Source organism: Maniola jurtina, chromosome Z (assembly GCF_905333055.1).
Source record: "Maniola jurtina chromosome Z, ilManJurt1.1, whole genome shotgun sequence".
Lineage (NCBI taxonomy): Eukaryota > Metazoa > Arthropoda > Insecta > Lepidoptera > Nymphalidae > Maniola > Maniola jurtina.
The window spans coordinates 16,885,008-16,909,809 of NC_060058.1; the positions used below are offsets into that span (position 1 = coordinate 16,885,008).

The following is a 24,802-nucleotide window of genomic DNA, read 5'->3' on the forward strand; positions in this document are numbered from 1 at the left end:
GTTACATCACAAAAACAAAATTAAAATGTGGCCATGAACAAATAATTAGTATTTTCAACTTTTAAAGTAACATTTTAATACCATGTGGGGTATCATATGTTAGGGTTTTGTATGTATATTCTAAAATAGGATTTTATTTATTTTCATGTATATTAGTTTTTGATTTATAGTACAAAATGTAGAAAAAACACGACTGTAGTACGGAACATTCGGCGCGCGAGTCTGGTTCGCACTTGGCCAGTTTATTTTTATTTTTATGGCGGCCATTTGGTTTTATAACAGCCATATACTTTGTGAAAATTTCAACTCCCTACCTTTTAAGGTTAACGAGATACAGCCCACTGACAGAAACGTGGAAGGTTGAACGGATGGACGGTCGGACAATGGAAGCTTAATAATAATAGGTTCCGTTGACTCCGGTCGCGTACGGAACCCTAAAAATCGAAACCTACGAGGAAGATGTCGCGGGCAGCAAGTTCTTAAGCTTATTACCTATAAGTAATTGCTTGTTTTATACTGCAGTTCCAGAATTAATCAAAAGTTCCGATTACCGAGGAAACTCATTGGAGAATAAAACTTTAAAAACTGAAGGAAACTTGAAATACCTACCTGAAATCTAGGTGAAAAATAGCGCGATGAAAAGTTTGGTCCGATGGCGAAGCAGTTTAATGTAGTGTCGAGTGTTTGATCATGAAGTTCCCATTTCTATACCATTTCATTTTGTAAGTACCTTGAATACATTGATTGATATCACAGAATTCAAAATAAGCTAATAGAAGTGCTATCTGCGACCTTTAAAACAGAAGGAGCGCAGCGTTTTTACTCATACAGCAGGAGGTATGAGAAAAACCAAAAAATAATAACTAAGGAGTAGTCATGTTTTCAGTTTTGCTATAATATAATATGATGTTTAGGTATAGAAAAACATCAAGTGTGCAGAACTAAAGCACACCACGACAGTTAGAGAAATAACAAAACGTCGAGGCTTCGAAGTCCCTAGAAGGCGTCAAAATTTAGGTCATCTGAGGCAGGTAACCCTAAGTTAGCCCTATTTTTCTATGATTTCACGTCACCATAACCTAATATTTGACATATCGTTGATTCAGGATCAAACCGAGAGTTCCCTCACTCTACTACATTCGCACTAAAGCGTATGAGCTCTCGGTTTGACCCTAAATCGACATCTGTCAAATATTAGGTATAAGAACATTAGGGCTGTTGACGTGAAATCAAAGAATTCACAAGTGTAAATTAAATTTTTTTAACACCCCCGACAAGTGAAGGTTACACTAACTCGAAAAGAGCTGATAACTTTCAAACGGCTGAATTGATTTTCTTGGATCATAATAATTAAGAACACTCTCGATCAAGCCAGCTTTCAAACAATAAAAACTAAATTAAAATCGGTTTATTAGCTTAGGAGCTACGATGCCACAGACAGATACCCAGATACACAGATACACACGTCAAACGTATAACACCCCTCTTTTTGAGTCGGGGGTTAAAAATAGTATAATCTGTTTAAAACTCTTTGTCACGCTGCCACGACGACCCACGGATGGATGGATAGACTGACTAGATATCCCAATTCTAATTCTGGATTATGCGATGGAAACCGTCAAATTCTTATTGTGAGCACAATGCAATACATATTTTACTTAGAATATCTTTTTTTAGAATACACAAGTAAAATTTAAAAAATACAAAAATGAGGCATAGATTTATTGATTTTCCCACAAGAAACACGTCTTCCTCTATTAGTGAGAAAACGGTAAGTATAGCACCAGAGTACTATAGAATAGAATTGAGTAGAGTACAGCAAGGTAGAGGTGGGGAAAGCATAGTAAAGCAAGTTAGAGCAGGATAGAGCTAGGTAGAGTAGGGTAGAGCACAGTAAAGCACAGTAGAGTAGGGTAGAGCAGAGTTAAGTGGGATAGAGCTAGGTAGAGCAGGGTTAAGCAGGATAGAGTAGTGTATACCAGTTAGAGCAGGATAGAGCAGGGTGAATCAGGGAAGAGTAGAATAGAGCCGGGAAGTGCTGGATAGAGCAGGAAAGAGTAAAGTAGAGCATGATAAATCAGGGTAGAGGAGGGCACTGCTGCTGCAAGCAAGTTAGAACAGGATGGAGCAGTGCAAATCAGCGAAGAGCATGATAGAGCTGGATATAGCAGTGTAGAGCAGAGTACAGCTGGGTAGAGCAGGGTAGAGCAGGATGGAGAAGGGTAAGGCATAATAGAGAAAAGTAGAGCAGGATAGTGCTGGGTAGAGTAGGGTAGAGCACAGTAAAGCACAGTAGAGTAGGGTAGAGCAGAGTTAAGTGGGATAGAGCCAGGTAGAGCAGAATAAAGCATGGTAGAGCAGTGTACACCAGTTAGAGCAGAAAAGAGCAGAGTAAAACAGGGAAGAGTAAAATAAAGCCGGATAGTGCTGGATAGAGCAAGATAGATCAGGGTAGAGGAGGGTAGAGCATACACTACTGCTGCAAGCAAGTTAGAACAGGATAGAGCAGGGCAAATCAGGGAACACAATGATAGAGCTGTATATAGCAGTGTAGAGCAGAGTACGGCAGGGTAGAGCAGGATGGAGAAGGGTAAGGCATAATAGAGGAGGGTAGAGCAGGATAGTGCAGGGTAGAGTAGGCGAGAGCAGGGCAGAGCTCGGTGGAAGAGGATAGAGCAGGGTAGAGTATGACAGAGCTAGGTATAGCAGCATAAAATAGGGTACAGAAGGGCAGAGAAGGGTAGAGCAAAGCAGGGTAGATCACAGTAAAGCACCTTGGGGTATTTTTAGTAGAGGAGGTTAGAGCAGGGTAGAGCCGGATAGTGCTGGGTAGAGCAGAGTAAAGCAAGTTAGAACAGGGCAGAGCAGGCCACAACAGAGAAGAGTATGACAGAGCAGGATAGAGCTGGGTAGAGCTGGTTTTTTTAAATAGGAGTTGCCTCGATGTGATGTTCGGACACTGTCTTCTTTTTTATGTTTTTAGGTTGTTATTGTTTAATAACCTTTAAAATAAAAGTAATTTAAATACTTACCAACGTTTTGGCTTTTTTATTAATATAACCAAAACATACGAGAAGATGACCAAATCATTTATGAAAGTGCTTATTTTTCAGGAATCAAACATCGGAGATCACTTTCGATGGAAAAGTATCAAACAGTTCTTATACATATCTCACGCTTTTGCCTCCACGACCTACAGTTTTGATTTGTTTTCCAAATTGCTGCTTGTTCATGGTAACTCTGACTTAATATCTTTCAAGACTACCCTGGCGCAACGGTATACGCTGTGGTCGTTTAAATGAGACTTCTCGGGTTCGATTCCTGACTAGGGCAATTAGGGATTTCAATTTTTTACGTTTTTTTTTGTCTGTTTTAGTTAGAGGTTACGGCTGTGATGAAAAGTAGCTCTAGCGGCAATTGGCAAAGTTTTGCTGCTAAGCGGATCATAAATAACATGCTATTACAGCATGACGTCCACGACGTCGTACGCGTGGACTAAGGTTTATGTATTAAAAATCCCATGGGTCGTAGGTCTGTTTGATTTTCCTTTCCTTTTTTAACCTCCGACCCAAAAAGAGGGGTGTTATAAGTTCGACGTGTGTATCTGTGTATCTGTCTGTAGTTCATTGTAGTTCCTAAACGAATGAACCGATTTTAATTTAGTTTTTTTTTGGTAGAAAGGTGGCTTGATCGAGAGTGTTCTTAGCTATAATCGAAGAAAATCGGTTCAGCCGTTTGAAAGTAATCGGCTCTTTTCTAGTTTTCTTAGTTTTTGTGTCTGCGGTTTTTTAAATTTTGAGTTATATTTTTATACATATTTTGATTCACTGTGGTATATTGTTTCAGCTCACTTATTCGAGTATATAATATACGCTATACTCATAGGTGTAAGCTATATGTTCATGGACTTCTTTATAAAACAATACACACGTCGGTTGGATACATGCAAGGCACTGAACCCTCTGATGAGAGGGGTTTCCTTTGGGATCCTTTTACAGACTGCGATATGGACTTTGTTGGTGAGTTTTTATTGTTTAGAGTTCTATACTAGGAAGTAAATGCGGTCCGCGATCAAATGAGAAAATTTGTGATAGAATTACCACTTCCTATTGATCATCATTATAACCTGATTGGTCTGTTGAACACGTCTACACTCCACTCCGCTTCAGTGTAAACTTACTCATAATATCGTAGCTCACTTACACGACACAGCTCCCGCACGGTATATGTTATATTTAACGTAACCGAACTGTTATGTTGTCTCTTGAGATTCTATTAAATTAATTGTGAAATTGAATGAACATAATTAAAGATGTGCAAATATTAATTTTTTTTACAATAAAGACCACTCCACTGTGATGACCTTTAAATTTATTCAACAGTTCATTTTGTATTCAAATTGAAATGTTATAATTAACGAAATGAAAAATACAACATTGTGCCACTTTGAATTTGAATTTATTTATTAATCAATTAATACACAAAATGTTTTACAAACACAATATTAATTAAAAATCAGCGAAATATGTGCAAACAAAATAATAAACAATACAACTTATAATATATGTTACGTCGTTGTGGTTAGTGGTGTCGAAGAAATAAAATTGGACAATTTCTTCCTAACCCCCCTAACATCCGAGTGACATTAGAATACGGGGACTTCGCCGGCAATGATGCTCTGAACAGGTTGTTGATGTATATTACCCTACAAGATAGGCTACATTGTCAGGCATGATTTTGAAACTGCTGTATCCCTCCCAGGTTAGCCTGCTACCATCTTAGACTGCATCCTCATTTACCATCAAATAAGATCGCAGTCAAGGGCTAACTTGTATAAGAATAAAAAAAAGGTTTATAATCGGTGGTGTTGAGTTTTTGACTTTGAATCAAGGACTTTTATCGTCAACATATTGTGGCATCGATTTGTTCCTGTCACCGCTTCCGCTGCCGCTCCCGCTGCCGCTCCCGCCACCGCTCCCACCGACTGCTGTCATTAGGACCACAGCCATAGATACAGACACGTGGATCTTATAAAAAATTGCAATTTTCAAATGAGACTTTTGCAAAAGCAACGTAAAGGACCGTTGCAAAGCCCTTTGACGTCTGGGTTGATGATGCAAAAAATGTGTAGAGTGAAAGATTTGAATCTAAAGAAATGGACAGATACAAAGCGCAACCGCAAAGACAGGTGATATTAGTGAGACGGCAGGACATCACTCAGAAATCCCGCGACGGAATACGTGTAATACGAGTATGTCTGGGGCTAGCACAAGCACTTTGATTTGTATCGTTGATTATATTACGACGGTTAAAAATTGGCTAATTTTATAGTATTGTTCGACTTACATTTTTTAAAATACATATTGATAGCTGCCACTCGCTGCGCCTCGACTACACTCACCGTCACTCGGTGAGTTTGGTTCGGTCCGCGCTGGCCCTAAGAATTGCGTTGGACGACTTGCCAACGCACGTCACTGCCGAAACGGCATCTTGTTTGCCCAAGCCTTAACATTCGTTTGTAAAGCTTCATCCAAGGTCAAGTTCAGTTGCACGGGTTTCATCACAAGGAGATCATCCTTTATGATACAAGCTTAAGGCCTTTTCACATGCATCCTTCTAAACGACTCGGCGCCGTGTTGTGGTAGCTGTCTCACGTGTATACGGTTGAGTCACGGTTCACGCTCCTACAGCAGCGGTGGTCGCAGTATAGTTGAGGTGCCAGATTGCCAGATTGAAGACATCGATGTTTATTATTAATTACTAGATGATGCTCGTGACGTCGTCCGTGTGGATTTAGGTTTTGTATGTGAACTTGTTGCTTTTCCGGGATGAAAATTGCCTTTTTCAATTTCCGAGACGTAAGCTACCGCTGTACCACATATAAATCTCTTGATATAGAACTCTTTGATTTTCCGGGATAAAGAGTAGACCATAACCGTCCCCGGCAAGTAATCTAACTGTGTACCTTTCATCTCAAAATCGTTTAAACTGTTGCCGCGAAAAGCTAGCAGATAGACAGGCAGACACACTCTCGCATTTATAATATTATAGTATGGATTATTTATTCCCATTTCCCGCCGTCTTGTAAAAGCCATAACAATAATATCTCCTACATTACAGTGCCCGGCAGGAAATACTGGACATCAAACTTTAGAAAGAGACTTCGACTTTGTAGAGCGTTGTCTCTGTCACTCATACGGTCTATGTGACGTTTCGTCACGCACGCACGTAGCACGCACCGCCGTGACCGTGCTATGTGGAAAGGGCCTTACAGGAAATGAAACGAAGGTTTTTATTTTATTTGGTTGGTCAGGTTCGTTCGTCGTTCGCTCCCTCACTTACTAAATTGACATTGACATTCAAAAGTATTCAGCGCGGCTATTTTGTAACATGTCAAATCTTCGCCTCGTGCTTCCCACTTTCTCTATTCATAAAATCTTTTCCTTTTTATATAGATTTTTATCTATTATTTAAAATGAAAAATATTTGCTTCGTGTTTTCCTTTTCATAAAATATTCCTTTTTTGCATGTTGGTATAGCTTTAAGGGTTTCGTAAACGAAAGGTGCCCACGGGACCCTACTACTAAGGCTCCGCTGTCCGTCCGTCCGTCCGTCCGTCTGTCTGTTAGCGGGCTGTCGTGAATCGTATCAGACCGTGCCGTACCGTCCGAATCGTACCGTGATCTCGTAAACCGTAACAGATAGAGAATAGAAACCAACAACAGTTGTACGAATTTAAACTCAATCGGATCAATACGAATGCATAGAATACGATCACGCAAACATTAAATTTTCTAATTATAATATTTCTGTTATTCAGAAACCTCAATATAATTGTTTTCGATATGGGTATGATCGGTATCATGGTTGATGACAAAAATGGCAGGTTCCGATTGTCATTTCCTAATTTATTTACTAACTTATTAGTGCCTACTAACTTGGTTTTCAAGTACTTATAAGTAAACTTTGTTCTTATTCAGTGAAATTCGGAAAACTATAATATTATCTGTATGGCCGCGATGAGACTGCTTCATCATTTAGGTACCTACCATTATAATATGAGATCGAATTTTATAATTTCTAAATCTCTAGTCTAGTCTGGTGGGCAGCTTCGGCCGTAGCTAGTTACCCTACCGGCAAATCCGTGCCGCCAAGAGTTTTATCGTTCCGGTACTATGTTGTGTAGAAATCAAAGAGGCATGGGTTTTAATAAAAACTACCATATCCCTCTCAGGTTAGCCCGTTTCCATCTAATAGTGCATCATCACTTACCACCCGGTGAGATTGCAGTCAAGGGCTAACAGCTAACTTGTTTCCGAATAATAAAAAAAGAATGCATAAGGATGCAACAATGTCGCATCGTGTTGTTTTGATGTAAAACGGCCCTTATACAAGTATTCAATTTCATTAGCTGGGTAAAGTTTGGCAGAACCACCAGATAACAGCTTTTCATTCCGAGCTGCCGCGTTGTAATCAGTAGAAATGTTCTCCACGGACACATCCGTTACGTCAAAGGACGATTTTCTGAATAACGTTTGACCCCACACTAAATTATCACTACATAGTATAAAACAAAGTCGCTTCCCACTGTCTATCTATATGCATATGATAATTAGATATTTAAAACTACGCAACGGATTTTGATGCGGTTGTTTAAGTGATTCAAGAGGAAAGTTTATATATATATACAATACATGCATAATATAGTATGGTTAACAATGATAATTTCAGGTTTCTAATGTGCTGTTGTAAATAAACACATTTTGTTTGCGCTTACATTGCAAACGTTGGCTGAGCCCTACGAGAGTGATCAAAATAACGTATAACAGGGGTCTTACTACCACCGCTAAAAGTAATAATGTTTTAATATTGTTTTGACATTATCATACAATTTTTGTATGAAAATGTCAAAACAATATTGATCAAACCACTAGTTTAACCCTTATAGAGTAAACTACAGTGAGGGAACTCTCAGTTTGATTTTGAATCAACGATATGTCAAATTTTAGACTATATCATAGAAAAATAAAGCTATATTTGTGGTTAATGATGTTTATGTGGATGGTCAGATAAAAAATATTACTTTGACCAATTGACAATGGGAACACTCACTTTCTACATGTGCTAATATCTATCAAATGTTTCTATTCGATTGAATGTTACACGTGTCTTACATTTTAAAAGCCTAGTACACATGGCCTAGGGCTCATGGTACTCGATCAAAGTACTCGGCGAACATTTGCCACCTGCATCACTACCCGGCTTGCGTGGGTTTTTAACCCCCGGCCCAAAAAGAGGGGTGTTATAAGTTTGACGTGTGTATCTGTGTATCTGTCTGTGGCATCGTAGCTCCTAAACTAATGAACCGATTTTAATTTTTTTTTTTTTGAAAGGTGGCTTGATCGAGAGTATTCTTAGCTATAATCCAAGAAAATCGGTTCAGCCGTTTGAAAGTTATCAGCTCTTTTCTAGTTACTGTAACTTTAATTTGTCGGGGGTGTTATAAATTTTTAATTTACACTTGTATTTCATTTACTAAGTGATCCTGTTCAGTTAAGGGCCAGCGCATATATCGCGGAGCGCGGCGGAGCGTAGCGGAGAGCATGCCCGCGAAGTTTTCTAATCGCGTGACACTTACGCAATTTCCACCAGCGAATGCGCGAGCACGCGCGGGACTGCGCGCGGGTGCGTGAATATCCGCACGGATGCACAATAGATTTTATATATTATTTCAATGAGGACAATGTCGATAGTACTTTGACTGTTAAAAATGCTCTGCGCTGCGTTCCACCATATGTGCGCCGGCCCTTAGCCGACAAAATTTGCCACGTGAGTTGGGCTAACGTGTAGGTACAAGGGCCACAATCCATATTGGTACCGCCGTTCTGTATAATATCAGCATTCTATCAGATACAAAGCCGCATTTGCAAAAAAGAAGTCGTGGAGCAAAGCCCAAAGCCTATGCGGTTTTGTACGTACGTTTTACTGCGTTGAGCAATACACCTAAGAGTGGACATAGAGTATTTATTTTTTATTTATTTTATTTAAAGGTTTACTAGCGATTTGAAAGAAAGAAAGAAAGAAAGAAAGAAAGAAGAAAGAAAACTTTTTTTATTTGATCACTATTAACATTACAATATATCTTAAAAGTAGTTGAATTAACCATAGACGTACAATTTTCGCTTCGCTCAAAGACTGACAAAGCGTTGGAGCGAGAGGTAGTCAGATAAGACCCACTGCCGCGAGCGAAAGCGAGATAGCGAAACAAGATGCCAATAAGTCATTGTTTACGTGAGTAACAGGCCGTAAGAGTTCAGCCTGTTCCAAGTCGAGGTGATTTTTTGCATTTACTAAATAATTTTACGATTAAAACGTAAAATCTATGTCTTGCCACCATGGTGTCTTGTTCAGTGAGCGAATGTGACGTTACAAGACGTTATAATCCGCGTAAATACACGTTTCACAGGTAATTACTGATTATTTATACTAATTGTTTATAATCATTATTTCATCATTTGTTGTTTGAAAATTAGGCAAAATAGCTATTGGAAGCTTAGATGATAGGTTTCCCTTAAGACTTATCATCAAATTACATTGCTAAATGAAGAATTTTTGGATATTTTGTGTAAAATTGAAAAACGTTTGTTTACGATAGGGATTGACAAAGTAATGACGTCACAAGTATCGATAGTCGATAATCGTGTCTACCGGTAGACTTGATGTGATAGGTTTCATGTGATGTATGTAAAATACAATATACAAGTGTAAATTAAAAATTTATAACACCCCCGACAAGTGAAGTTACAGTAACTAGAAAAGACCGAAAAGACCTGATAACTTTCAAACGGCTGAACCGATTTTCTTGGACTATTCCGCGCCTACGATCCAAAGTATCAGAGTTTTCCAAAACATCATTTTCAAATAAATAATTATGTATCAAGGCAACGGCCATCTTGACAGCTTGACATTTGTCAATTGACATAATATTATGAACCTAACGGTTATGTAACCTTCTTTTCTACAAGAAAACTAGAAAAGAGCTGATAACTCTTAAACGGCTGCACCAATTTTTTTGGATTATAGCTAAGAACACTCTCGATCAAGCCACCTTTCAAACAAAAAAAACTAAATTAAAATCGGTTCATTCGTTTAGGCGCTACGATGCCACAGACAGATACACAGATACACAGACACACAGATACACAGATACACACGTCAAACTTATAACACCCCTCTTTTTGGGTCGGGGGTTAAAAACACTAGGTACTTTCCAATAAAAGAAAAGAATGAAATAAATATTTTCACTAATTTTTATTTTATTTAGCGTGACTTAGATTTCATATACAGGGTTAAGGGTTAGTAACCCGTACATTACTGTATTTAAGTGCTTATCGGGGAGGTCATTAGCTATGAATTGAGCGCCATATATACTATTTATTTTTATTAACTTGTCACTTAGACATTATATCAGAGTGTTATTGTAATTAATCAAATTAAATTTACTTGCACCCTTTAAAAAAATAAAGGTGGAAAACCAACAAATTCCGGTAATTTATATGAAAATCCCAAAAATTGCTCTATTTCTCAAAAAAGATTTTTTTAAAACGTCTTTTATAGTTTTCTATCGAAATATCAATAAAAATGTTATAAGGGGTTAAAATAACTATAAGTATCTCAGAATTCATTAATAAATTATTTATATAAAGTCATTTCATTAATAAATAATAATCTTTTACCTAGCTTTAGCTTTGTTACTATTTGTGTATTTGAAATGTATTTGATTTTTTAAGATTATAAGATGCTTTTTACTTCACTTCGTTAAACTAACTCATTAGTGTCCTATGATTTCGCCAGTAAGACTATCGATAATACAAATGCTAAAGTCAGGACAACTCTATTTCACGCACACATTTACGTTTCATTTTTTGTAACACCGTTAATCTGTCACTGTTAGTCTTGTAAGTCTTTGGAATTAACATCTACATAATAATATAATATTATAGTTATAAGTTAATTTAATTAACATAAACTTAATAACTATAATAAATACATTGGTTTTTCTATCATGCTCAACTTTGCTAAAAAATTTAAAATTCTAAATTAAATCATTTAGAGTAGGGTCTCGTCTCTCGTAGGGTTTCGCCAGACAGCGTTGTCATTCCTTTTCACCAGTAAGCAGTTTGGTTATAGCAGCTTGAGTTTCCATCGATACGTTCGGAGGTAGTTCTAAGCATGGAAATGGAAGCATTCAAGGGATTAATGTATAGAGAGCGTAGAGAAACTTTAGCGTTATTCTTATACAATATGGCGCTAGAGCGGCTAAATGTTCATGCGATATTAGCTTTATTTATCAAAAATACCCAAGTAATAAGAAAACACGATTATGATATGCCTGCACTGCATGCTTAATACCACTGACGTGGTTTGATCATTACAAAAATGTTGACGAATTTCATACTTGCTTTGATATGAGTTTATCATAATTATCATTTTTTATGAGCATTGATTGGCTCTGATGATCTGTTCTAGTGGGAGTCTTCGGTAATGGCTAGTTACCAACATAGATTAAACAGTTTTTCTTCCGCTTACATCTTAGAACAATCATCACTATCGCTAAGTGAGATCGCGGTCAAGAACTAATGTGAACCTGAATAAAAAAACTATAATATTTTATTTGACCCAGTGATCCGGTAAAGTAATTGAAGGGAAAGCTGCATAATATAATGTCTCCCCTCGAGAACAGTTGAATTTTGTGATTGAGTGTAACTGTGAAAATCTTCGTTTGGGTTTTCTGTTTTGTCGGAAGTTTTATGAGACACGGAATATGCTGTATTTGCTTTATTGCCGATGTATTATATCGATGATGATGTTATTTTTTATTACGAACTCCGTTAAGCGGGCTCTCTTCGTCACTCGCTCCATACAAACGTAGTTCCAATTTCATTTGAATATTAAGCAACCAAAGTCCATGAAATTTTGCAGACATATTCTAGAAACTAATAGCCTGTAGTTTTCCAGATTTTTGTTTAAGTATTCGGTTTCAAAGTTACGCGGTCTTAAATATTCACAAACAAATCTTTGAGCACCTGTATTTTTAAAACTACATATTTTTAGAAAAATCTAAAACACCACAGGCACAGATATTAGTTTCTAGAATATGTCTCCAAAATTTCATGGACTTTGGTTGCTTAGTATTCAAATGAAATTGGAACTACGAATGTATGCAGTAAGTGACAGAGCGAGCCCTGTTAAACCGTGCCGTATGAAAGATCATCACTTGAATCATATCAAAGAATGGCTGTAAGGATTTTGATTGTTTTCTCTTGTGTTCGTAGATTGTGACCACGCGGCGCATCACCATCATCATCGACCAGTAGACACCCAGTGCCAGCTGTAGGTGTGATATTGTGTTGATAAGTCCACGTTGAAGTGACGATGCAGTCTAAGATAGACCTTCTAGCGTCTGCTACTACTTACGCTTAAAAAAAGAATGCCCCTAATGCATTGTTTTAGTAGTCTAAAACCATCTTCGCATTATTGCCTTTCTAATGAAACTACTTTGGGCACGTCGGTTGGATGGTTTCAAAGCCAAGAACGTACATAGGTAGAAGTTACATTTTTGTGTTTTGTATGCTAGGGTAACAAGTGTAAATTACACCCCCGACAAGTGAAGGATACAGTAACTAGAAAAAAAGCTGATAACTTTCAAACGGCTGAACCGATTTTCTTGGATGATAGCTAAGAACACTCTCGATCAAGCCACCTTTCAAACAAAAAAACTAAATTAAAATCGGTTCATTCGTTTAGGCGCTACGATGCCACAGACAGATACACAGATACACAGATACACGGATACACACGTCAAACTTATAACACCCCTCTTTTTGGGTCAGGGGTTAAAAATTATTCAGTTCTGTCACGCAGGGAAAAACAGATTGCTTGCTATGTTGACTTTTAGGATTCCGTACTTTGAAAGTAACAAGTGTAAATTAAAAATTATACCACCCCCGACAAGTGAAGGTTACAGTAACCAAAAAACAGCTGATAACTTTCAAACGGCTGAGCCGATTTTTTTGGATTATAACTAAGAACAATCTCGATATAGTCACCTTTCAAACAAAAGAAACTAAATTAAAATCGGTTCATTAGTTTAGGAGCTACGATGCCACAGACAGATACACACGTCAAACTTATAACACCCTTCTTTTGGGTCGGGGGTTAAAAAAATTACAATGTGTTCACAAAAAAATTAGTTTACTAAATCACATTAACTTGCAGTGTTGCGAAAGTGTATAGTGTATACGTATACGTAGGTACCTAACACTTTTATGTAGATTCTTGTACGACGTTGCGGAACCCTTCGTGTGCGTGTCCGACTCGCACTTGACAGATTTTTTTACTGCATTCCCGTTTTTGGGGAATGCAAAATGTCAAAATATTATTCGCCGGGGTTCAGAAAAGTTCATAACAATGACCTTTATGTTTCCCGTTCATAGCCTTCTGGCGTTTGTCATTTCATGAACGCTCATATACAAGTCGTGGTAAATTGTGTGGCCGTGTTGAGTGATACGACACGAGCTTAAAATGTACATATGTATCTAAATAAACTTTTGATAATTATTTGACTATGAATAAAGTTGTACTTGCATTTTATATTTTAGGTTGTTTTTTTGATTATATAGACTAGCGCTTGGCTGCAATCAGACCTGCTAGCAAGTGATGATGCAGCCTAAGATGGAGCGCGCTTGCCCAGAAGTTGCCTATTCACTCTTGACTTGAAGGTACCCATATTATAGGTGGAAGGGAAAAGATGCCGGAAGGACGTTCCACATCTATAGGTATCTATATAGAACATTTGCACGCCATCGCATGGCAAATGTGGTGATACTACGAGTACATGAATAAATAAGAATTGTAATACCATTGTTGACCGACATTTAGAGCAAAATAAATGATTGATTGCTTGAAAAAATATATATCGTCGGCCTAGTGGTTAAAACGTTGACCTTCTAGTCAGGAGGTTCTAGTTTTGAGCATGTACTTTTAACTTTTCGGAGTTATGCGCGTTTTAAGTGTTGATGTGTGTTTCACCGTAGCGCCTAAACTGCTGATCCGATTTTGATGAATGACTGATGAACACACATAAATGCAAACCTACTTACATACATACATAGACTGCTAAATTGATAATTCTTCCTTTTGGCTTCGCCGTAGTTAGGTAAAAAAGTGGGATCTCTAAAATTTTTTTTGCTATTGGATCGAGTGGGATATCAAATGAAAGAGGAAAAAGTTCTGAACTCATAAATATATATTATATTTGTATAGCGCAATGTGTAAACACACCGAGCGACAACAATGTTACTATATCTATCACTATCTATCGGTAGTTCGAGTTTAATATGAGTTAGCAGTTTAATATGAGAAAAAATATGTTTCAGCATGCAAGTAATCTAGCAGATGCGGTGAGATTTGTCATGGTCAGCTTAAGCCGGTCCCCGGCGTGGACCAAATGCTACAACATCTCAAACGTCACATGTCTCTCGTCACAGGAATTGATATTGAACTGTCGCAATGCGATGGTGACTGATTTCAGCAATACATCGGCTCATCTTAGTTATGCGTAAGTTATACATATACAGTACAGAATCAGAGCGATTACACACTCTTATACTAGACGCTCTTACACTCGAATAATACTTACGCACTAGGTATAAACTGCTAAATGATAGCCACTGAGCTGATTTGATACTACATTGCTGCATCATTGAATGACATTAAAATAATTTTTGGTAGAAAACCTGTATGGGTTTTTTTAATAAATGTCAAATGAGCATGGTGGCTATCGTTCAGTGTTAGACAGTTAGTTAGCTAAAGCACAGTTCACGACTGTCAGGGAACATTTAACAAAACGTGACAGGCTGATCAAATGCTGCTCACATGTTAGTACATTTGACGCTGGTAGCCCATATAGCCTTATTTTTGTATGATTTGACGTCCCCATAGCCTAATATTTGACGTTTCGTCGATTCAGGATCAAACCGAGAGTTCCCTTACTCTAGTTCCCTCCGGCTAAAGTGCCTCAAGTAGAATTATTGTCTGAGCAAAATGAATGTACGCGCTGTAGAGCTCAGTGTTATAATTGGATGATCGTATTTCCCAGGAGGCAGTTTTCCAGCTACGATAGAAATAGCTTGTCGATGAGGCTGTTCGTTATCGCGATCGTGTGGATATGTAACTTCTTTGTCGCCACCATTACTGACAGTGCGCTGTTAAAGGTTGGTGCCATAGACATCTAAGTAAATAAAGTACCCAATAGTCTCTCATTCGGTAGAACACTGGGGAACTGTAGGGTCTTCCACGCGCCACGATCTTGCCCACTGAAACTAGCGGCCCCAGATACAAGTTAGCCCTGGACTGCAATCTCACCTGGTGGTAAGCGATGATGCAGTTTAAGTCAGCAGTCCACCTACTGGGGCATCTGCCAACATTGCGCTTTCTGCTGCAAGGTCGCAATTCTAACACCTTGGGACCCCAATGTCTATCAATTTTCAAACTAAGGGCCGCGCTCATTGCTACTTCAACTTCGCAACCCGTTGACGTACGAGTACATCGGTTACCCTAGTTCTTAATCTCCCCAGTACTGATATGATCACGTTGGAAAAATCGAAGCATAGTCCTCTCTATTAAACACGGGTCAAAATTTGAGACACCCTTAAAATTAAAAATTCTTAAGATCACCTTGCTTACTTAAGAGGAAAACCATCTCGAATGACTTAGACGATTTCACCTTCAAACTAGCAATTTTGACATGTCATGACCCTCTATTGACAATTAATCAAGCAGACATTTCAATCTGCGAAATTTACGCGGACTTTTAGTATTTTGACGTAGGAGGGTAAAAGATCCAGTACATGAACGAATAAGGATTACCCTGACTTTCACCTAAAATTAAGATATATGAGAATTGTTCTATATATAATTTTTATTTTTTGTGTATCTGTACACAGTATATCAAAAAATCAAATAAAATGCGTGGTATTAATTATTATAAATTATTTTATTTAACAAAAGGATAAATTGCCAGTAAATGAACTGGAAATTTCAGTGAATGAACGAACTCTATCTAGTGCATAAACTCTCGATTCCTATTAATAAATTCTTAAGTATATTTTCGGCTTGGAATTTAAAAAAAATGTCAGATTTTCAGTTTTTGACTTATTGTATATTTTTTTCTACATTTTGCGCGATAAATCAAAAACTCTTTTACATAATAATAATAAATAAAACCTGTTTTAGAATGTATAATAGAGCCCTTTCATATGATATTATCCCCTTTGGTATAGTTATCTTAGTTTGAAAGTCACCTAAATTTTCTGGAAAACAGTCCAAATGACTACAGAGAAAATGAAACTTAACGCCCTTGTTGCATCCAAGTCGCTGGAAGTGCAACATCAGCTACTGAATGTGTTAAGAGTAGTGAGAATAATATACCGTAACACAAGTGTCTGATGTTATCAGATTTGTTCCTTTGAGCCGAGAAGCCACATGTTCTGATGCTTTTTAGACAATCTAAGATCTCTCATTAAGTGATCCAAATAATTTTGATTGAATGGTCTAAGTTGAGATGTAAAAAAGTCACTACATCGTCACTACCTTCTGAAAGTTCTTGAAATGGTAGATTAGAGGTACTGGGTTGGGGCTGAGGTACAGATTTATCACCAGAAGTCAGAATCGTTCAAATTGCAGACTGCAAGTTACAATAGAGCCGCTTGGAACAATTTTTTTGCTGTTTCTTCTGGTAATATTCACAACGCAGAAATAATAATCATCATGGTGTTTAGATGGTTCGCGCCAAATAATAAAATTTTTTTTTAGTAAAAGTAGTTAACTATTCTTATTTGCTCATAAACGCAACGAGGAAATACAGCTTCCACATATAAAAATTGGAGTCCAGGCCTTGCTGTTAGCTGCTAATGGGTTCTCAAAGTAGCCCGAGTATGCTTGTTTTACTGGGCGCAAAAGGAAAGAATGAAAGGAGCTTACCCAGTACATCTTAAAAGATCCGTTATAGATACATGCATCCTGCCATGCCTTACCTATGCCAGCCAAACATGGGTCCAGACAAAGAATATAAAAAGAAATAGTAACTTGCTAAAGGGCGATGGCAAGTTGCATAAATTAAGCAAAAAATATTCAAAGTGAGAATTGAAGACATAAGAAAAAAGACAAAGCCTACAGACACCTTGAGACATGCCCTAAAACTGCAATGCAAATGGTCATATTGTATCGATTTTTACAGATGAAAGAAGGACAGGTAGGTAGACCGAAGACGCGTTGGTCTAATGCTATTGTGCAAATCGCGAGAGAAAATTAGCTTGATAGTACCAAAGACAGAGAGAAATGGGGATACCCAAGAGGGATCCATATCCAAGAAAGAAGAATACCAGAATAAATATAAAAAAAATTCAAAAGAAAAATAAAACCGATTTCAAAATCACAAACACTAAAAAGTAAAAAATAATTTAAGTTATTGTGGTTTTTGAAGTCGGTTTTATTTTTCTTTTGAAAATTTTTTATTTCAAAATTTTTAGTGGCCCCACTGTACTATAATAATATGCCATGCCCAGCTAAAACCCTACTGTTTACTAAGCAATTACACTGATCGCGAGCAATTTGCTCTTATCCATTGAGGAGTTCTGTTCTCCATCTCAGAAGATATTCATCAGAACTTCATCAAATTTATATGGGACCACCTGCAAAGTATACCTAGCTTTTCAAAAAAAAATAATTTCCAAATCGGTCCAGGCGTCTTTGAGCAATCGGTGAACATACATTAAAAAAAAATTGAATTTGCTCTTATCCATTGAGGAGTTCTGTTCTCCATCTTCAAAGATATTCATCAGATCTTTACCAAATTTATATGGGACCACTTGCAAAGTATACCCTATCAAACAAAAAAAAAAATCCAAATCAGTCCAGGCGTCTTTGAGTAATCGGGGAACATACATAAAAAAAAAGATACCGACGAATTCAGAACCTCTTCCTTTTTTTAAAGTCGGTTAAAAATATACTAAGATTTACTAACATGGTGTTATACCACAGAGTAGCAAACAGAGGCAAAGCTTCTAAGAAGCGAGCAAATTTTATAACTATTTTGGTAGGGTTGGCACTGGAGGATACAATTTAATTAACAATAGTTATTTGTTCAACAAGATGGTAAAGTTTGTTTTTGTTGTGATTGCCTAGTTTAAATATCGATCAATAGATCTAAATATCGATTTTGAACGAAATCGGTCAATTAACAAAGAATTTCAAAATGGCGTCGACTTTTTTAAATTTTGGTAACAGTTTCTTATTTTGTGATCCCAGGGAGCTCTAAATATCGATTTTGAACGAAATCGGTCAATTAACAAAGAATTTCAAAATGGCGTCGACTTTTTTAAATTTTGGTAACAGTTTCTTATTTTATGATCCCAGGGAGCTCTAAATATCGATTTTGAACGAAATCGGTCAATTAACAAAGAATTTCAAAATGGCGTCGACTTTTTAAATTTTGGTAACAGTTTCTTATTTTGTGATCCCAGGGAGCTCTAAATATCGATTTTGAACGAAATCGGTCAATTAACAAAGAATTTCAAAATGGCGTCGACTTTTTTAAATTTTGGTAACAGTTTCTTATTTTGTGATTGCAGGGAGCTCTAAATATCGATTTTGAACGAAATCGGTCAATTAACAAAGAATTTCAAAATGGCGTCGACTTTTTTAAATTTTGGTAACAGTTTCTTATTTCGTGATCCCAGGGAGCTCTAAATATCGATTTTGAACGAAATCGGTCAATTAACAAAGAATTTCAAAATGGCGTCGACTTTTTTAAATTTTGGTAACAGTTTCTTATTTTGTGATCCCAGGGAGCTCTAAATATCGATTTTGAACGAAATCGGTCAATTAACAAAGAATTTCAAAATGGCGTCGACTTTTTAAATTTTGGTAACAGTTTCTTATTTTGTGATCCCAGGGAGCTCTAAATATCGATTTTGAACGAAATCGGTCAATTAACAAAGAATTTCAAAATGGCGTCGACTTTTTTAAATTTTGGTAACAGTTTCTTATTTCGTGATCCCAGGGAGCTCTAAATATCGATTTTGAACGAAATCGGTCAATTAACAAAGAATTTCAAAATGGCGTCGACTTTTTTAAATTTTGGTAACAGTTTCTTATTTTGTGATTGCAGGGAGCTCTAAATATCGATTTTGAACGAAATCGGTCAATTAACAAAGAATTTCAAAATGGCGTCGACTTTTTTAAATTTTGGTAACAGTTTCTTATTTCGTGATCCCAGGGAGCTCTAAATATCGATTTTGAACGAAATCGGTCAATTAACAAAGAATTTCAAAATGGCGTCGACTTTTTTAAATTTTGGTAACAGTTTCTTATTTCGTGATCCCAGGGAGCTCTAAATATCGATTTTGAACGAAATCGGTCAATTAACAAAGAATTTCAAAATGGCGTCGACTTTTTTAAATTTTGGTAACAGTTTCTTATTTTGTGATCCCCAGGGAGCTCTAAATATCGATTTTGAACGAAATCGGTCAATTAACAAAGAATTTCAAAATGGCGTCGATTTTTTTAAATTTTGGTAACAATTTCCTGTTTTGTGATCCTAGGGATCCTCAGATATTGATTTTGAACAAAATCTATGACAGTTCAAGAAAATAGATTTTAAACACTATTTAAATTATTATCATTAACATTAAATTAAATGAAAACACGACGCGCGACGTGTACTGCAGCCCCTGAGCTTGAGCACAGGCCGAGCCGGTATAAACCGATTTCTCTCCGTACGCGACGTAGCGCCTGTTCTCACGCACACACGCGCCTCAAGCTTGTAGTAGTGTACCTATTGTAGCGCGCTTGTATGAAGCTTTGACTCTGTTCGCTACTCATGTGGTTATACAACGCAATACCACACTCACAAACACTCGTACAAACATACAACACACTCACACACACACATGGACGCACGCACACGCACTTTTGAACGGTTTGAACGGAACACGGTTTTGAAATTGAAATTGAAAAAAGTGTAAGAATTTGTAAGAAAATATTTAAAAAAGGTATATCAGCCGGTTTTTTATTCCAGCTCTTAATACATGTAAAAACGTCCAATCTGTTCATTTACTCGAGCCTTTACCCTAGTACCTAATTATATCGACCGCCCCATATCAAAACAAAGTAAATGTCATTTTTCCGAAAATCGTTTTATGTCATAAGCCTAACTTTCATAGTATGTCCCGTTGTATTGTAAGGACACCCACATTAAAGTAAAATTAAAAGCTAGTAAGTCGCTTTGACCATTTTAAAACATAGTAAGTCTATGAACTGGCTAGGTTTTTTATAGATTAATGCGCCTTACTAAGTTTTTCAAAGGAATTAGATTAAATAAAATAAATATCACCCATTATCTAAATACCATGTCAAAACAGTAAATACTTAATAATGCATTAAAACTTAAAAGTAAGATAGGAAAAGTCAATGACCTCTACATGTCAACTGTTAAATATGGTTTGCAAGGGAAATACTTTGCATACTTACATAATGTTTTTAGGGTTCCATATCTCAATAGGAAACACGGGACCCTTATAGGATCACTTTGTTGTCTGTCTTTCTGTCCGTCTGTCCGTCTGTCGTGTCTGTCAAGAAAACCGATAGGGTATTTCCCGTTAACCTAGAATTATGGGCAGGTAGATAGGTCTCAACTCTCATAGCCCAAGTAAAGGAATAAATCCGAGAACAAATTTCGTGATTCTAGATCAACGGGAAGTACTGTATAGGTTTTCTTGACGGACGGACGGACAAATGGGCAGACAGCAAAGTGGTCCTTTAAGAGCTCCGTTTTTCATTTTGAAGTACAGAACCCTAAAAAAGAAAATGATGCACATGTAATGAATAAATGTGTTGGCCAGTCTTCACACTAAAATATTCAAACCCCTTTAATTTAAAAACTGTCATAGCCTAGTGGTTAGAACGTCCGCCTCCTAATCGAAGGTCGGGGGTTCGATCCCGGAATCACGCACTACTAACCTTTCAGTTATGTGCGTTTTAAGCAATTTAATATCACTTGCTTTAACGGCGAAGGAAAACATCGTGAGGAAACCTGCATACCTGCAAGTTTTCCATGTTCTCAAAGGTGTGTGAAGTATGCCATTCCGCATTGGACCAGAAAGAACTAAGGCCTAAACTTCTTTTGAATTTAAACCACTTACTAGGTTTTGATCTGAGAAAGAAATTTGACATTAATTGACAAAATTGAGAGACCTAAGCTTGTATAAGAACACAGAAGTGCCATAATTCGTGTTCACTTTGCCTAACGTCTCTCAGAGAGCAGAGAGAGATTTAAACTGTTTCTTATAATCACTGGCCATATTTCAAATGCGAAAGTGTGTTTGTTGGTTTAATATTCAATCACGCTGCAACGGAGCAACCAGTCGACGTGGTTTTTTGCATGGATACATTTAAAGACCTTGAGAGTGACATCTCTCTCCGCATCGTATTCTTTATTGCTGAGGGTTGTGACCTCTTTCCATTATTCCTACATCTAATGGTAGGTTTTCTTGGGATAATAATGCAGTGGGTTCAAAGAGCCTACGGAACTCGACTAGAAAAACGAGATTTTGACACTTAGGTTTAACGGTTATGAATTAGTTATTAATATCAGTGATAAAATTGATTAGGGCTGTCAGGTAAAATGACATTTATCTCGGAAAATCAAAGAGTGTCCACGAGATTTTTTTCCAAGTTTGCGCTACTAACTACATATATTATGAAGAGGAAAGGTTTGTTTGTTTGTTATCGATAAACTCTGAAACTACTGAACTACTTGCACTAAAGACATAATCATCAACATCAACCGACAGACGTCCACAGTGAACATAGGTCTTTAATAGGGTCTTCCACATGCTACGGGTTTGCGCCGCCTGAATCTTTGCGCTTGCGCTTGACGACAATCATGCTTTAAAGAAAGCAATGATGAGGTCCAAGTTGGAGCACGCTTACCTAGAAGATGCCTATTCACTCTTGGCTTGCAGGTATCTAAGGTATATATGGCAAGAAACACGGCCGCCGAAATGGCGTTCCAACCTTTAGGCTCTCCCCATTGCCCGCAGCATGAATCTGAGCTTTCTTATGAGACCCATGGTTATATTATGTACATATAATATCTCATAAGAAAGCTCTAACACACAATCCAGCTAAGTAAGTCCAATTTCGAAAAAAGCTAGCTAGCCGACAAATCTAACTCAGGCAGCCTTCGGGAACCTTCGAGATGTCTCTGTCCAAAATTCCTCAATGCTTGAAGAACAGTCTTTGAATAGTGCATATTGTCAGTGATGAAATATGGATCCGAAATATAGGTCTTTTTTTTGTACACAGGAAATGCCTGACGCATACCCCTCCGTCATGTGGGGCTTGCACCAAACTTGCACTACTACGAAATCCATTTCGGAACACGGCACCCGGAACGAGGCGCGCTATCTCCTAACATAGGTATAATACCTATTTAGAACACTTACTATCTGTCATCATAATCTATGACAACCTCCGAGTATTTACCTGGTAAAACCGTAACTTTAGAATAAAATTTAGTATATAAGCAGGCTTCATTTAGAAATGAAAAAATCCCTATTTTATTTTTCAACGATTATAAACACAACTTTCATTCAAAAATAATAAGCTTAAATTCATTTTAAATAATATTTTGCGACGAAATGACGCGCACAGTCCTTCCGCCATGACAGTCCAGTGGACACTGAATTCCATAGAGCGCCTGCAAGAAAATAAATAGCACAGGAAGTTTTTTGGTTAGTTTTAGATTATTTAAGAAACGAAAAACATTTAGTATAAAACTAACAGTTAAAATTGATTGCTAAACCTAAACATATCATTTTCTGGAGGTTGGCTTCAAAGTATCAAGATGTTAAAGAAAACTTTTACAGAACAAGTTGCGAACAGCAATGTTTTCAACTTGGTTTTTTTTTTTATTGGGATAATGTATACTAAATAAAAAGAGGCCCTTATAATCTTCACAAACTGAAGTTTTTAATTGCATGTATTTAATAGCTGTTAATGCTTTAGAAAAATAAACAATTTACTTCAAAGTACAGCATTTTTGCGATTTGTCAAATAGCAATTACCTTAACGACATTTTGGTTTGGCATTTCCAAACATCTTGATTAGTGTTTTTGGCGCTACGTTTGTTTGGTATTTTGCGTAAGTAATCTTCATTATAAGTATAGTTTATTATAATGTTACTTCTATACTCATGTATTTAATAGTCGAAGTAAGGTCCACCGACCACCCGTCCTAGTCGGGCTTACATCGACTAAATTAAACGTGAGTTTAGCCATAAAGTTTTATACTCATAATGGAAATCACTCACGATAATTTAAACATAATGTAATCTTGCACTATCGCAAAATACCATAATTTGAATTTTTGCGTTTTACGTTTTTATCGTTGTGCGTCTACGGTCAGGCGCAACAAGTTAGTTCATTTTCACCTACTTATATGAATTAGTCGACGATCTTATGATTTTTCTTTTTTACAGCTTTTCAAATTCTCATTTCTGTTCGGGTTATTCTCAACCGCATTCATATTAATATTTTTAATGTTTTCAACAAAATACACCACCAAAGCTTTCTATGATATCATGAATATAAAGGATGGATTTAATGTGAGTATGTTTTTTAATTAATTTAGAATTTACAAGGAACCACTCGCTATTAATTTGCTATAATAAATAGACATAATGTGCATCATTCAACAAACATGCAATCACCAATGACCATCCCCCCACTGTTAAAGAAGCCGGAAAAGCAAGCACAATAGCACACAAATCTTCTAAAACACTCAACGTACGCTTACCTTCGAAACCGGAGCATTTTCAAGATATTATGTAGACTTCACAATGTACAAATGCAATTTTTACGCGACAGGTTGAGATGGCAATCGGGGTATGAAGCGGGGAGACGCATACACACGTTCCCCCCCCCCCCCCCCCCCCCCCCACTCACCCGCAGCGGGTTAGCGCGGGGGCTGTGCGGGTGTGCGGGGTGTCCCCACCCTGGTTGCCATCTCAACCTGTCGCTCACCTATAGGCTATGAAACGCCTAACTAGGTATCTTTTTTAACCCCCGACCCAAAAAGAGGGGTGTTATAAGTTTGACGTGTATATCTGCGTGTCTGTGTAACTGTCTGTGGCATCGTAGCTCCTAAACGACTTAACCGATTTTAATTTAGTTTTTTTTGTTTGAAAGGTGGCTTGATCGAAAGTGTTCTTGGCTATAATCGAAGAAAATTGGTTCAGGCGTTTGAAAGTTATCAGCTCTTTTCTAGTTTTCTTATAGAGGTTTTTGTATCAGGGGTTTTTTTAAATTTTGGTTATCTTTGGTTTCACGTCACCCCTAGACTAATATTTGACAGATGTCGATTCAGGATCGAACCGAGAGTTTCCTCACTCTAGTTCACTCTGCCGTGGTCGTTAGGTACAGTGATGTGCACGTTTGACTCCGTCTCCATTCTCTCATAACAACTGCCTCCTGCGTGCAGTCGTTGTACACTTGAAGGCACATAATACACCCTCTGATAGCCGATTACGGAAAAGCTGCATCGATCATTGCTGCGATGTCGATTCTCGTAATTGGCTGAATCTAATACATAAAGGAAAAACTGACTGACTGATCTATCAAGGCACAGCTCAAACTATACTGGACAGATCGGGGTGAAATTTGCCATCCGCTTCCGCTAA

At 37.3% G+C, this 24,802-nt stretch overlaps 1 protein-coding gene across 5 annotated transcripts in view; it reads left to right on the forward strand.

Moving 5' to 3' along the window:
• Nucleotides 1-24,802, forward strand: part of LOC123880327 (sodium-dependent serotonin transporter-like) — a 65,262-nt gene that overhangs the window by 627 nt on the left and 39,833 nt on the right. For 2 of the 5 annotated variants that reach the window (XM_045928386.1, XM_045928389.1), the window contains exons 2-9: nt 523-722; nt 915-1,027; nt 1,678-1,771; nt 3,114-3,234; nt 3,847-4,019; nt 14,439-14,620; nt 15,161-15,275; nt 23,603-23,728. In XM_045928386.1, coding sequence (XP_045784342.1) covers nt 1,709-1,771; nt 3,114-3,234; nt 3,847-4,019; nt 14,439-14,620; nt 15,161-15,275; nt 23,603-23,728 — 780 coding nt within the window. In that variant the 5' untranslated portion in view covers nt 523-722; nt 915-1,027; nt 1,678-1,708. Of the gene's footprint in view, nt 1-522; nt 723-914; nt 1,032-1,563; nt 1,632-1,677; nt 1,772-3,113; nt 3,235-3,846; nt 4,020-14,438; nt 14,621-15,160; nt 15,276-23,602; nt 23,729-24,802 lie in introns of those variants that run through there. The other 3 variants (XM_045928387.1, XM_045928388.1, XM_045928390.1) reach the window with 3 other exon arrangements.